At 36.3% G+C, this 16,499-nt stretch overlaps 1 protein-coding gene across 1 annotated transcript in view; it reads right to left on the bottom strand.

Moving 5' to 3' along the window:
- Positions 1-1,459: 1,459 nt before the first annotated feature.
- The window catches only part of FRMPD4 (FERM and PDZ domain containing 4), a 153,377-nt gene continuing 138,337 nt past the window's right edge, over positions 1,460-16,499 (bottom strand). The window contains 10 exon segments of the mRNA XM_029287233.1: positions 1,460-2,057; positions 2,059-2,137; positions 2,248-2,434; positions 2,437-3,000; positions 7,502-8,773; positions 9,083-10,138; positions 10,601-10,739; positions 12,753-12,935; positions 13,499-13,588; positions 15,139-15,265. Coding sequence (XP_029143066.1) covers positions 1,566-2,057; positions 2,059-2,137; positions 2,248-2,434; positions 2,437-3,000; positions 7,502-8,773; positions 9,083-10,138; positions 10,601-10,739; positions 12,753-12,935; positions 13,499-13,588; positions 15,139-15,265 — 4,189 coding nt within the window. The 3' untranslated portion in view covers positions 1,460-1,565.

Here is a 16,499-nt window from a genome sequence, read left to right as displayed (position 1 = left end):
AAATGTCCCTAGTTATCTTGAATCTAATCAATAATTCCATAATATATTAGCTGTCATGGTCTCTGGTTCCAGAAATTCATATGACCCCAAAGCTCTACACAGGAAAGAACCTCCAGGAGATACCCCCAAATCTGTTGCTATATCTCTTTCATCATTGGCAAAAGATTAATTCCAAATTAGTACCCTGCTTTTCTTACCTTGCAGATGAGAGGAGACAAAAATCAGGGATTTTTTAGAAATGTATTCACCCGCTCTAAGGAAGCATGGCCAACTACTGTATGGTCTTTGTCAACCTACATATGGCTTCAGCTCTTTGCTGGATGAATCAACATATCTTTATAGAAGAGATGAGAAATTTGAGTGATCAGAATTAAAATTCACAGCAGCTCCAGCCTGCATGGTCATTCTGTGTCAAACGAAACAGTGTTCCCACACCAATTGTTATGGCCCAGTATTGCAATGCCACATGCTTTTCAAGATAATTTTGGGCAACTGCTTCAAGCATTGTCAAAAGAGCCAGGGATAAAATAATATGGAAATATGGCTGCAAAACAAGACAGAACTTGCTGCCTAGAAAAACAGTGGGGGGAAACTCTTTTGACATCCCATACATTTGCATTTTTACCTGTTCTATATCATTTTTTGAAAGGGATCCAAATCAGGAAGACAGGTTCGCTATCTAAAGGGCAATGACTTTTTGCAACTCAGATTTACTTCAAGCCTGTTTTGATATTGTGGAGAGGTTGTGTTTCTTTCAAGCATGAGAAGGATCTGGATAGAATTTTGTTTTATAGATGTTCCTGACATTTTGCAGCGTTAAAACACCTGTAAATTATATTTTATTGTTGAATTTTGGGTCTGTATTAATGTTTGCAAGAGATATTTCAGGACTTTTAAAAAATTAATCAAAATGCAACAAAAGAAACTGTAACATAACTGCAGATTTGACTGAAAAAGCCAAACTCCAAATGCTGCTTTTATATATACTGTATCTATTAGCTGTACCCGGCCATGCGTTGCTGTGGCTCAGTCTGGTTAAATGGAAAAGAAAGAAAAGAGAAATCGTAGCATGTGTTGCTTTTACGTCCAACAGATGTCGCTGTTTTTCAAAAACAGGTCACAGATGTGACATTATATAATAGTAGGTATATAAAAACACGGGCGTATTCGAATGAAACGTTGTGTCAAAATTTCAAAGCAATCGGTGAAGAACTTTCGGAGATTTAAGATTTTGAACAAACGAACATTTACATTTTTATTTATATAGAAGAATGTTCATATGCTGTTTTTCACATATGAAAAACAAGAATGAAACAGAAGGATATAAATGGCCTAAAATCAATCAATCAATCAATCAATCAATCTATCATCTATCTATCTATCTATCTATCTATCTATCTATCTATCTATCTATCTATCTATCTCACTTATCTTTTTCATATAAAATAACAAAATATATATAGAGAGCCATGTTTGTTAATTTTAATTTTTACAAAGTAAATAAAAGATTTTTTAATTGTATGGCTTTGCAGAGATAGATTATGAAGTGACTTTTGTTTATTTATTTAAAGTGTTGTAAAAGAGCGTGTTAGTGTGCTTACAATAGTGGCCATGGTGGTTGAATGACAAGCCAAAAGTTTGATGCTAGAGTTACTTAAACTCTTTCCACTCACTGCTTCAGCAGCCTTTAGAAGAGAAATGTAATTGATTACAACCTCATCTACTTTTGTTATAATCTCCTCCTGCTGTGCTTCAGCGTTCATGATTTTAACTAAACGCATGCAGGCTTCTGTTAAGCAACAGAGAACTTGAAAGCTTGAAGTCATTGCTACAAGCATATTCTCTGGGCTTTTTTCAGCCATGGCCATTTTCCTTCAGGCACTTCCCAACTGTTGTGATTCTACAGATAACAGTTGTTTGTATTGAGAAAGTTTAAGGTCATGTGTTCCTGGATGATCCCCCTTCTTCCCCACACTTGACCAGACCAAATTGAGTAGCTCATTGGCATCCTTTTGTGCTGCAAGAAATCCATCAGGCACTGTATAATTCTTTTTTTTCCATGGCACTGAGTCTTGCAATTTGTGCATCAAAGGACATGTTGCTGAGATCTGGCTGACTTCTGCTTTTGCCTTCTTAACTGTCTCCTGCTTCTCCGAGGGCCTCTTGCAGTGGTGGGATTCAAATATGTGAACAACTGGTTCTCTGTGTAGATGCCGCTTCCGGAAGTCCATTCTGGGCCTGGGCAACAAAAAATTAGCTACCGGTTCTGCCGAACTGGTGTGAACTGGCTGAATCCCACTACCGGCCTCTTCCTCATTCTCAACGGAAGAAGTCTGAGTAGTTAATTCTTCTAATGTGCACTGTATCTCTGGTTGACAGAGGCAGGAGAGCTGAATGCTCCCTGCATATTCAATTTCATAATCGTCATCAGCATTCCCCGTCGTAGGAAACAAGAGCTAAAAGGGCTGCGGCATTTCCAGTTGCTTGTGTCTCGTTTTTGTAATGGTAATGTTCTGTATTGCTTGGGCTCATTTTGGACAGCATTCAAGAAAAAAGATCTTCTACTGTTTATGCTGATGTTCATGGAGCTTTGGGAATAACTTTTGGATAGCATTTTGCCCAGAGGAAGTCCCCCTCTTTTTTCTAATTTTGAGTCAGATGTTTCAGGAATCTGTGAACATAATACATTGATAGCAGCTTTCCCCTTCCCAAGAAACATCTCAGTGCCTGTAGTTTGTGAAGTGACACTGCTGCTGCACGGCAAAACCTTCTTCTTCTGTGGCATTCTGAGGCTTCCTCCAATTGTATCATATGGCCATAAACTGACTGCTACCCAACCTGATAGGTTGACTTTGGGAACATCAAAAGAGTCTTGGTTTTGACTTGGCACCTTTGATTCTGAGTGAATGCAGGATGATAGCAGGATGGAACCACGTCTGGGCTGTCTAGGAAAAGCTGAAGGCATGCCTCCTTGTCTTTCATGCACAGGCTCTGTGAAAGCTACACTAGGGGTAGTAGAAGTACAGTGAGAATTATTAAGAATCTTAAAACAATGTTTAAACACTTCAGTCTTATGGTATTTGCTTTATTAAGGCTTAATAGTATGAATAAATATTATACCATAAGCATAATAATAATTCAGTTATAGTTCTTTTGGAAGAGCATTAGAAAAATCCAAATTGTTAAATCAGGCTTGCTGTGTAGTATATAAGACAGGTATAATATAAAAACTGGACTTCTTCTTGACTTTGGAATTTGAATAGTATACCTGGTCTATTTCTGTTGAATGGTATGCATATTCTATGTGGTATTTTAACCCCTTGCTCCCCTCTCAATAAATGCAGCTTTACTCAACACAAGATTTCTCATTCTTGATACCATACAAGCAAATAATATCAAGAAATAGTTTTGTTTTGTTTTTACTTTTGTGTTCGGTTTGTGAGCTCCTCAGAGGCAACCAGATTATAGTTATTTGAAATACAATGCTAAAGACCAAAGACTTTTGATCTTACTCAGGAAAGAAATTCCTAAATTCTAATAACTAAATGGACTCTCATCGGGATAATATTAGGCAGGCAGTAGGTTGCAGGTTACTTACAGACCCTTTGGTGTGGACCTTCTCACAACACTATCCAAATTAGGGGTACTTGGTGTTCTCTGAGCTTGCTTGTTTTCTTGCAGACATTTCATTACCCTAACATCATTCATTTTGTTGGAATGTGTTATATAGATGCTCCATTTCCAACACAGAACAGCAGAAAAAAGGAAATGGAGCATCTATACAACACATTCCAACAAAATGGATATCCACGCAACTTCATCAAAAAGTCCCTGACAACTCAACCAAATATAGCACAACCAACATAAAGCCTAAAAAGAATTACACTGCCATACATCAAGAATATCTCAGAAACCGCAAATAGGCTACTACAGTGGTGGCAAACCTATGGCACGCGTGCCAGAGGCAGTACTCAGAGCCCTCTCTGTGGGCACATGTGCCTTTGCCCCAGCCCTGCCTCCCCACCAGCAGCCCCTCCGGAGGAGAGTCGCCCCTGGGCATGGCCCGCACAGAGCAGCGCAGCCAAGGACATGGCAGCCGGGTAGCGGGGACAAGACTCCGCCCTTGTGCTCCATCATGCGCAGATGCTGCTGCAGGGCGCAGGTGGAGATGTGGCCACCATGGTACTGCTGGGCTGCCTGGGTGATCTGTTGCTGCAGGCTGTGGAGGTGGTGGCCCTGCGGGCAGGCGGGGCACAGGGTGGCGGGCAGGGCAGAGTGGTTTTTGGGCACTTGGTCTCTAAAAGGTTCGCCATCACTGGGCTACTACAACCACATGGAATCAGTGTAGCACATAAGCCAACTAAAGCCCTTCAAAACCCAAAGTAAACCTAAGTAAAAAAAAAAATCCTAAGTAAACCCAAAGACCCAGCAACCCCAGAAAAAAAAAACTAGGAGTCATCTACAAAATACAGTGTAAGAACTGCAACAACCACTATGTAAGACAAACAGGCAGAAGACTGGCAGAACGCATCCATAAACACTAACAGGCAGTTAAAAGGCATGATAAAAATTCTTTAATTTCACAACATATAGACAGATTTAACCATAGTTAATATGGCTAATATGGTTAATATGGGAATATGTGACATTCCTAGACCAGGCCAAATCCAACAATGCCAGGGAATTTCTAGAAGCCTGGCACTCTGACAAATCAGCTATCAATAGACACATAGACATTAATAACATCTATAGATTATGCAAAAGAGACAATCAACCAGCCCAAAAGAGAAAAAGACTCCAGCTCTCCATCAGTAATCAGCACTCAGACCAGCATAGATTAACTCCAAGATCACCTTCAGACCAACAATCAAGTAAACAATACCCTAATCAAGAAACTGCCACAGAGCCATTAGTAAACAGCCCAAAGAATCCCTAAGATTGCCCCCACCCACCCAGGTAGGCAAGACATCAGTATATAAACCGACAGCAAACAGCACTCCTTACTAGAACTTATGATGTTATCTAGTTAGGGTAATGAAACATCTGCAAGAAAACAAGCAAGCTCAGAGAGCACCAAGGACCCCTCATTTCAACTCTGAGCTACAAATATTCTCCTTCATTGGTACTATCCAAATTAATTGGAAAATCCTGAAATTTAGTGTAATTTTTTCCAGCTCGTCTGATTTTCTAAAATCAAACCCACCGCTTTCAAAAAAGCATCAAAGGGCCACATATATCAGCCTCATTCCTCTGTTTATTATTCTGCCCCCATAAGTCTTGAAAATTGAACTGAACAAAAAAATGCACCCCTAAGCTATAAAGAGCTTTCCCAACCATCTAGAATATCTCTCAGTGATATAAATATGATCAAGATAGGGGTAGCAGTCACCTTGGGGTATACAGGCAAGTGGGTGCCAGTTGTTTTTCAGTTAAAAATATCACTGCTAATAAATCATAGGTATGCATTCAGATTTGCAGAAAGGTGCCATGTTTAACTTTTGAATTATCAAAGGTTATGTCGCCTGTCAGTTGAGGATTAACTAAAAACACAATTTGACTCAGGGTGCCTCAACTTTTACATGTAACCATATGAATTCGGGGTCAACTTCATTTGGCTTTAACATTAATTTTTATTCTTTTGCAAATCAGATAGGTTGCTCAATAGAGAAGTGGGTCAACCCATTTAGAGTGTTGTTTCAAGAGACCAGATTTTTTCTATATGTATAGTGGATGCTTTTGAAGCAAGCACCACTATGTTCACTACACTGGGATATACTTGCGGTGAAAAGAAAGTATTTTCTTTCTCCTTTTACCACTGCTTATGAGCCCATTTATTCTATGTATGAATCTGCCATTAAGATTTGATGAACTATTATGACCTATGGGAATAATTTTTGCCAAATCATGCATAGAATCCATAGCCTTGCCAATATAAAACCAGTGCTTTCCAACTGTTCCCATATAATTTCTATATATGTAGACTTGAACTCCCAGAGTTTTCATCAATGGCTACGTGGCTGAAGAATTGGTTCACACTTCAGGAAGGAGGTCATATTGGGACACTGATATAAATAGGGAAAATGATTGTGTCGTAATTTGGGAAACTAGAATAACTAGGGTAATGAAACCTTAACAAATTCAGAATGATTAGTTAGTTATTCTGAATTACAGTTACATATTTTCATATTTCTATGATTTATGAAATATACATACTATATAGATTCACTTGTTCCTTTAAATATAATCTGGTATTTATGAAAAGCTGCTTCTTCAATAATAGAATTTAATAGCTTCATTTTTATTACTATAATACTATAATTACTATAATTTTAAAAAATTTGTGTTTAGAAATGTGCCTTATTTCATCCACTAGAATTCAAGGCAGTTTCAAGGCATTTGAGTAGCTACAGTTCCTTTTTTATCTTTAATAAAATTGATTCAAAATGATATTTTGGCCATTTCTTCTACCTGCTCCAATAAAGAGACATTTTTTAAAGGGGGAATGGCTAGCCATATAATTCTATTGCTTGTTCCCTTAGATGGTCACTGAATGTATGTTATCTTAAAATTTTATCTATTTACAGTAATATATTAGAAAATTGTTTTAAAATGTTTACTTTGCATTTATTGTTTCAAGTCTGTTTAATATTTTTCTCTTCAAAGTTTCAGTACCTCATCCTATCCAATGTACAGATTGAAGTACATTTTTTAAAATTGCAAGTAGTCCTTAACTTACGATCAAAACTGAGCCCAAAATTTCTGTTGTTAAGTGAGATATTTGTTAAGTGAGTTTTGCCCCATTTTACAACCTTTCTTACTACAGTTGTTAAGTAAACCACTACAGCTTTTAAGTTAAAAACAAGATTGTTAAGTGAATCTGGCTTCCCCAATGACTTTGCTTATCAGAAGGTTGCAAATGTGATCATATGACCACGGGACACTGCAACCATCATAAATATGGAACAGTTGCCAAGCATTTGAATTATGATCATGTTACCATGGGTTGCTGCAATGGTCATGTGAAAAATTGTCATGTTACTTTTTTCAATGCTATTGTAGCTTTGAACAACATTAAATGAACTGTTGTAAGTCAAAGACCACCTGCACTACATATGAAATAATCTTAATAACATTTTAATTGGGATACAGGTAAACCTTGTTTAATAACTGACCTGTTTAGCGACTGTTCAAAGTTGCAACAGCACTGAAAAGTAACTTTACAATCAGGCCTCACATTTATGACTAGCAGCATCCCTGAGGTCATGATTGCTATTGGCATGCTTTAAAACTTGCTTCCAACAAGCAGAGTCAATGGAAAAGCCAGCAGTATAATCACAAATTGCAGTCATGTGGTGTCTCACTTAATGACCGAATGGGAAATGACATATTAAATCCATTATGGTCACATGTTTCACTTAGCAACTCTAGTTTACTTCAGTAGTTTTAGATACTGTATTTGTTTTATATGCATACTTAGATTAATGGCTTCATGTTACCATACCTGTAGTTTCTTTAATCTTGGGAACCCTGTGACATCCATCTTTTAAAGTCCCAAATAAAGGATCAGCAGAATTAGCTGCAGAATGCATAGCAGGCACAACCATTCTGTGGCACACAGTTTCAGACTGTTGATGCAGCTCCTTATATGTTGTTCCATGGTTGGAATACATGGCAGCTCTGTCTTCTACTGGAATATAGCTTTTTCCTGTCATATCAGGCATAATGTGCTTAACATCAGAGGTACAAAGAGGAGATTCAACTGGAGTTCCACATGTACTGCTGCCTGTACTACATCCCGCATCCACTGAAGAGCACTGTGAGTTTTGCAGGGAAAAGTGGCCTTTACTCTGCAAAGAGGACATGCGTTTAGCTAAGTGATACTTACACAATCCAGTCATACTGTGTTCAGCATCTGGAAGTTTTGAAAGAGGATCATCTGCAGATAAATTAGTATCTTCAGAATCCTTTCGGTCTTTGGATAAAGACATAGTAGTTGTACCAGACACAAAATGTTCATCTAGCTCACACCCTAAGACACTACTGTGGTCAATCTCAGAATGCATTTCATCTTTACATTTCATATCTGCATTCCCAAGACTGGAAACTCTGGGAACTGTCTTTCCGTTCATTGTTTCTGGGTCTGTTTTCTCTACTGTCCCTTCATCTAAAACAGCATACCATCTTTGATTGTCTTTGTGAAAGGCAGTTCTCTCTGCATTTAAAGTGCCTGCATGTTGACCCTCCCTTGAGGACAGAGTTTTACCGTTTTGGTCATCGGTTTCTGTTTTTTTGGCTCCCTGTTGCTTTTTCATAAGAGCGCTGCCATCAAGAATTGCTTTTCCTTCCCCATCAATCACCTTATTTTTACGTTTAGTAGTGCAAGAATATATTGCAGACCCCATGTGCAGCTTGCTAATATATTCAGTAACAGATTTTGTTTCCATAGTTTCTGGTTCCATCTCCATGCTGTCTGAATGAAGAATCTGCTTTGAAGGCACAACTTTTGACTGGAGTTCCGTAGCTTGCTGATTCGCTGACAAATGTACAGATTTCATTAGCAGCCCTCCTGCCTGATTCTTGGTAATAGAGAATTCAGCCTGTGATTCCACCAGTGGTTGGTAACCTTCATTAGTGGGTAAAAACATTCGTGTGGAATTTTCAGTCAGTTTTTGTGCAATGGCCAGTTCAGAATTTTCAGTCATTTCGGAAGAGTTAGTCTCATTGCCAGAATCTGATGATGATTCAGGACTATATGCTCTCAAGATGGCTACACCTGTATGCCACAAAACACAAGAGCTAATTAATGAAATCATATCAGGCACTTCAATATACTGATAAGAATAAGGGGCTTATAAGCTTAAAATTGTTCTGAAATATTGAATCACATATTGCATTGATTCCATATAAGGCAACTTAATGTAATGGTAGTTCTATTACATGGTATCTATAGGTGATGGTCAAAAAGTAACAACACAATAACAAAATGTTTTTAAAAGAGCTAATGCTGAAAAGCCTAAATGGGGAAAAGGGATGAAATGATATGATTTCTTTCAATGAATAAAGGTAACAGTGGTGAAAGAACCTGAATTTTCATTCATCTGGTGTTCCTTAGAAGCAGATAAGGCCTTCAGGGCTTGAAGCGTAGATACCACATCTTCCATTCCTTTTTCACATTTGTCTTCAGGATTAGTAGGGATAGCATCAATAAGTGACACTGGAATATCAGTACTTCCAACATTATTAGTTTCCTCCTTGTCTGCTCCGTACTGTGCTGTGTGACTCTGAAAATCTTCCTCATCAGAGCTATCTCTGAATCCTGGTGGAGGAGCAGCAATGGCCATATTTAGAGAATGCAACAGAAAGTCGTCTTCATTATCATCACCTTCTGGAGGTGGGAGGGATGTTAAGTCTATGATATCATCACTAGAACCTGAAAAGCTGAGAAGAGCAGACCTCTCAATTTCTCCAACCATAATGTCTTCCTCACAGCTGACATCATCTTCCTCTTCAGCATCATCTGTGTTCTCTGCATAGCAAATATCATGCAGCAGGGGCTCTTCTATTCCTTCAGCGCCTTCAAACATTTTGCCATCATGTAAGCCTGCATAACCAGAATTAGCAGCAAAATGAAAACTTTCAGCATCTGGGGACAACTCCAAACTCTTAATGTCATTGGCATGACTTATATAAAGGGTGGTCTGTTTATCTAGTGCTTCTGGACTTTCATCCAATAATCTTTCATAGCCAAGAGTTTGAGGATTCACACTGTGTAAATCATGATCTCCAAAAATAAAAGATACTTTTGCAGCTCTTAGAGATCCTTGAATTTTCTTACTTGATTCCAATCCTCCAGAAAAGGACAGCATGGGTTGCTGGTTTGAATTTTCATTATCTTTTATTTCTGCAAAGTCATTTTGTTTAGCCAGCTGTTGATCAAGTCCACTTGAATTATAAACATTCTCTATGTACAGATGTCTATGTTCTTTTGAACATATAGCACTATCGGAGACCTCTGCAGTTTTTTGTTTATTATCAGCAAACATATGGGCTTCCTGCTCTGCTGTTGAGAATGTAGTCATTTTGGTTACACAGTTCCACTCAGATCCATGATGATTAAATTTCCCTTTAGTTTCAATCCCTAAAAGAATGGTATGAGGTGAAAAAAGTGAGTTATCAAAATAGATTATGCAGTTTTTGAATATTTCAGATTAAATTATTTGTAATTCCTAAACATTAACTCTTTGAGGTTTATCCTGTTTATATGACCTTGAATATACTTCTAAAACCTATCCATTCTGAGCTGCTCTTGATGAGTTCTTTCTATGTCATGGAAATACCATACCCCCAGTGAATTTTATAAGAATTTACAATAAAAATAAATAAAAAAGCAAATCTATTTTGACTGCCTACTCTAAAAAAGTACCATGAGCAATTCTATTTGGACACAAGCAGATAAGAAAGCTAACATGAATCAGAAGTTCAGGTTCAAGAATGTCACTTTTAATTTAGAAATCATATTTTTAAAACTAAATGCTTTGCTATCAAAGATCTCCAATGAATGAAATAGAAGCATTGTTTACTGCACTGTAATATTAATTACCCGTTTCACAGGTCCCCCAGTTTTTCTTGTTGGTCATGTTAAATATTGATCGCCTGGAATCAACTAGGAGTCTATAGTATCCAGCTGTTAAACACGCAAGATTCATGGCATCTGATGATTCCATCAGCAACGTGATTGGCTATGCATTAAAAAAAACATATTATCAGAAAGCAACTAAAATTCAGTAGATTTTGGAAATAAAACAAAGAATTAAATATATGTTAATATACAGATATTTTAATTATATTTACACTTACATAATGATCTTAAACATATTTATCATGATATTCAATAAATTTCCATAAATTTGTCAGATATACATAGGGGAAATAACAGCTTTTTATAGTAATATCTTCTCTGGCATATGCAATAAATTGCAGAAATCGTAACAATGAAACATTGCTATTAAATATTACTATACTGTACAAAAATTGTTTACAAACATACTAAGAATTGCAATAAAATAATTGGAGGGATTCAATTATCCTTCCAATAATAATATTTCACATTATTAAGAAAAATATGAAAGAGACCATTATGTCTGGTGTAATCATCTCTGAAGAATTATTTAGATCTGTTTGAAACTGGTTCTAGGTTATAGCATAGCTGAATTGTGGGATCATACAAATATGGAAGTGTTTGCCCTAGCTTCCTACTTGATAGGTTGTATCTTATGATCAAGGCTTACACTTCCAATAACACAAAGCAGTGGCAATAGAAGCTGCAGAAATTGTCTAGACAGAATACACACGTATTCTGAAATAGACAGTTGAAATGATAAGTCATTTAACTTTTGGGAAAGAACTCTGTGTGTGAATAAAACAGCTATCTCTTTTAACAGACTTGTTATTCTCTCCGAACTGACTGGGCCATTCTGATCAAGATAGCATCTGTCAGATCCCCTCAAACTTCATTTTTGGGGCTCTGCCATTCTGTTGGGAGGGGGGAAGTCTTGTGGGCTCTAGGATGTATTTCCTCTATCTTTTCTTTTCATCTTTGATGTATCTCTCTGAGTGTGAAATTGGGGGGGGGGGAGGAATGTGACTGGGGCCATCTGCCTTATCTTTACTCTGCTGGAAAGAGACTGCAACGCCTGAGAATTGTGCCTTATCGCTCCGGTTCCCATAACAACTTCGCACTTGTGGATGGGCTGAAGTCAAACTGGACAGTTGGGTACTGGGAAGGGGTTTGAAAGGGTAGTTTTAATGTAACGCTTTGCACGGTAATTATTCAGATCTTGCCTTGCCTTTCTGCTTTCACTATCTCTCAATAAAATTTCCTTTTGAAACAATGCCAGTTTTAAGAGGTCTGCTTTCTTGGGAGTACTAGCTGAGGCAGGACCTTACAGCATCTTTTTTGAAAGTTGAATGAGAAAAATTACTGAGTTGTTATCATTATAATTATTTAGCTGGCATAAGGATTCAGTCAGGTTTCCTTTAAAAATATTTTTGAAATCATGTAAAGCAAAAATAATAATTTCTTTTTGATTCAGTGCCATCAACACAGTAGTAAAAACATCAAATGAAGAACAGATTAGTCATTTCTGTTTTGCTTGAAAGGAATCAGGCAGTATACAAAATTATAAGAGCTACTATGTAATACCCCTAAATTTCATTAAAGCAATACAAGAAATTTTTGTGAATAAATCTTAGCTTGATTCTAAACAGAACAACCATGAATTTTAGTTCAAAATAAATAAAAGATTGTGATTGAATTTTCCAAGATACTTATCATTTCCAAAATTATATTTCAACTCATTCTTCAAATATTTTCAAAATCTCCAAATACTTTCAAATCTCAACATTATTCCTATTTGGATTTTTTATGAATAAACTTTTGTTCTTTATTTCTTTCACAATAGAAAATAAGATTAAGAAGTAAAGAGAACAAATATTTTACTTAAAATATTAAGTGAATTTGTCACAGTAATTTTATTTTAAAATAAAACTTTAAAAAAGTTTTTCCAGTTTTCTAATGCCCATGCATTATTGCAATGTAATAGAATTAATTCTAAATTCCTAATTCAATATAGAATTCTAAAGCTGAATTAAATGGATCACCAAAATTGAATAACTGACTGAATTTTTTTAGTTAATATTCTTACAATAAACAGCTCTTTGTTGTTGTTAATACTAATCAACGATCAACTTACTTTTACATCTAACACATGAAGCTCAACTCTGACAATAGCTTGATCTTCTGCAAACATTTCAATTCTGTTCACGTGGCTAAAATCTGCCAGGAGAGCTACAAGATTTGTTTTAGTGTTGATTACATGGCTAATGCCATACCGTGGTCCCACTAGTAAGGTGACCTCAGAACATTTTTCTCCCTGCTACAACAAAGGAAATAAAAAGGACAGAACTTTATATAGTGCCATTATGCATATAGATCCAAAACAGCCTTATTTCACTGAATGTATCCCATTTAACTCCTAATATTAATAGGCTATAGATCAAAATGCTCCTTTTAGAAAGTATATTGAAGGCTTTCTTAAATTTAAATACTTGGCCTTGTGAAAAACAAGGCTAATATAAATGATATAATCAGGGCTTTTTTTCAGCCGGAACGCGGCGGAACGGCGTTCCGGCACCTTTTTCCGGGCCGGCCGCACCGGAAATAGCCCCTCCCACACCNGAAATAGCCCCTCCCAAATTTTACTTGCATTGCTGTTCTCTAAAGGGGCGGTCCTAGGGTTTGATGAGGGCGTGGCCAGGTTTGCGTTCCGCCACCTTTTCTCTGAGAAAAAAAGCCCTGGATATAATATTATGGAAAATAATATTAGACATTGTACAACTTGGTTCAATATTATTTATAATGCAATTATGTGATTATCCCATCATTATCAATTTTCAGTTTACTTGACAAAAACTAAAAAGTCAGGAGAAACAAGCCCACCATTAATGTTGCCTTAAACACCCGTCCTCCATATAGTCGCAGGTCACTGAGAAACTTCAGATAGTGAACTTTGGCTTGCAGAGGAGACAGCTGAGGGAAAAAATTTAAAAAATTATTCCAAAGATAAAACACGGGTCTGCTCATGGTTAATTATATGAACTAGATCTGATTGTAGAGTCTAAGCCTACAGGTCCATTCATAAGTAGGTATTTTTTGGCACCGTGGTCATTTTTAGATTTTGGAATTTCCTGGCACTTCTAACCAGTAGAAAAGATTCCCCTTTTGTATCTGTCTCTGGTTGATACTTATAAGTCCAAAATGCTTCAGCAAATCTTGCACAAAGTAGGCCAAGTTCTTAGAATCTTTGGAATTCTATGGCTGTGTTAATAACAAGTCAAAGGCAAACATATCTGAACTGAACTCTTTCTCCTAATCATAAACCAGAGAAATGCAGATCATACCATCTATTGCAATGGTTCTTACTTTCCTCCCCCATGATTTATCCCTCCCCAAACCCAATAATTAGCCAGCAATAGCAGGCATAAGGCTGGAAGCATTCAGATATTAAAACTAGGAAAGCTGTTGTAGAATCCACCAGTATCTTAATTTATCAGCATATCTTTCGATCCTTATGTGGCTTAAAGAGATTCTGAGGAAATGGAGAAAACAGTGGCTATAACCTTGAGCAAAATCTTTACAATAACCTTGGAGATCCATAACTCTAATAACATGAAAATGACCCACAAAGGTTCAGTGAGAACTTTGCTTGACCATGCTGGTGCTAAAATCAGGAAGCCTTACGAAGAATTGACTTCCTCTATCTAATCTCAATTTCTGACAAGACACATTGTCTGGATTTCTAGATTTGCATGCTTTGCAAATAATTCAGAAGAATTAACTCAGGTTGATTCTAGTGTGAGCACAGCATCTCTCTAATTTTCATTAAAGTGACCTCCACTTTCTTCAGTGTGTATGGGCTGTTTCAATGTGAATGCAGAAGGTACATTTCCAAATCATTTACAAATGTGCAAAACTAGTCTAGATTGTTTCAGAGAAAGAAAGCTAAATACATCCTTGCATCATACATTGCTCTGAAATGAAGGAAATTCAGGAGAGATTACCTCTATCTAGTGATGTCTTTTAATATATGAAGCATATTTCAGATATATCCAATATGATGTGAATCTCAAGAAACCAGAGCCTACATCCTTTAATGTCAAAAATAAATAAATCAGAATAGTTCACTTGATGGTATTAAAAAAAAATCAAAGGGATTACATGATGAGAAAGATATATGGCACTGGAAGATTCCCTAGATAGACAATTTAAAATAGGAAAAGAATTTTCAAGCACCTTTGTTATGTAACGCAGAGCTAACTCAATCAAATCAAATGAACAGAAAAGTTATGTTCTTGCGACTAACAATTCCCAGTATTTTCAATATTAAAAATGATTTTGCTAAATTATTTTATCCATTCTTCTTAAGCATATAGTAAGAACTACTCATTGTAGACCCAGACAATCTCTAAAAAATAAGTTGATCATTTTTTGTGTCTGAAAGATTTCTTTTAAATTCTTTCCTTTAGATTCTGCTCTCTTTATTATGAAAATGTATTTTTATTAAGATGCAAATATATTACCTTTTTACCTGGAGGAACTAGATTTTGATTTGCTTTGACAAGGTGTGAAAGTGCTTTCTTTATGTTCTTTTCTTTCATGCTCTGCAGTACAGCAGATGGAATAAAAGTTTCAAGTCCCCATTCTTTTCTGCAATTTAAAACATATCCATAATTCATATTTCTATGAGAATTACCTATGTTTATAAGAACCCATGCAATCTGAGAAAACAGTTATATGGTCAAGCAAATATGGGTTGTTTATCTATTCATGCTGTTAAAATTGTCAAAAATGTTCTTTGTTTTTTAAATTAAAAAAGTTATTCTTCTAAATTTATAGTGTATTTTATATAATTATAGAATACACTATTATATTATAGAATACAATGTAATATAAGAATATACTCTGTCTGGAGGCTAAAACATATAAAGAACAGTTGCTAGAATTGGGTATGTCTAGTTTAATGAAGAGAAGGATGAGGGATGACATGATAGCAGTGTCCTAATATCTAGGGGCTGCCACAATGAAGAGGGAATCAAGCTATTCCCCAAAGCACCTGAAGGCAGGACAAGAAGCTATGGATGGAAACTAATCAAGGAGAGATGCAACCTAGAACTAAGGAGACGTTTCATGACAATTAGAACAATTAATCAGTGGAACAATCTGCCTCCAGAAATTGTAAATGCTCCAAGACTGGAATTTTTTAAGAGGAGACTGGACAACCATTTGTCTGAAATGGTATGGGGTTTTCTGCCTGAGCAGGGGGTTGGACTAGAAGACCTGCAAGGTCTCTTCCAACTCCATCATCATCATCATCATCATCATCATCATCATCATCATCATCATCATCATCATCATCATCATCTTATAATAGCCAAGGTGACACAAACTTAAAAATTTAACGAGATAAACAGCAAAAAGTTAAATAAGATTTTGATCTAAAAAAGTTACAAATGCATGTCCAATTAAATTGAGAATATTTACTTTTACTCTAATATTTTGGAATTAACTATAAAAAATAGCTTCTCGTGGGAAACAGATTTATTTTGCCTATCTGATTCATAATAAAGATAAGCAACTTTATAATTTTAAATGGACACTAGAGGGGATTAAAAATTCTAAATAGAAGATAAAAAACAAGCCTGTTTTTGTGCTGATTAAATGTGACTTAAAAATGACATAAAGCAGGGGTGTCCAAACTTTTTTCAAAGAGGGCCAGATTGGATGAAGTGAACATGCTGGAGGGCCGAACATTTTTCCGAACATTCTTTGAACCATTACAAATAAATGCAAATGAATTATTTTATGCCAATTAAATTATTTTTTGCTATTAATTTACTGAATTATTAATTTACTGAAAATGCTAATTGAAATCATATTTGAT

This window comes from Protobothrops mucrosquamatus, unplaced genomic scaffold (genome assembly GCF_001527695.2).
Source record: "Protobothrops mucrosquamatus isolate PMUCROS unplaced genomic scaffold, P.Mucros_1.0 scaffold_262, whole genome shotgun sequence".
In the NCBI taxonomy this organism is placed as follows: domain Eukaryota; kingdom Metazoa; phylum Chordata; class Lepidosauria; order Squamata; family Viperidae; genus Protobothrops; species Protobothrops mucrosquamatus.
Note: the sequence above shows the minus strand (reverse complement) of the source record. Positions and strands in the feature narration are given on the sequence as shown.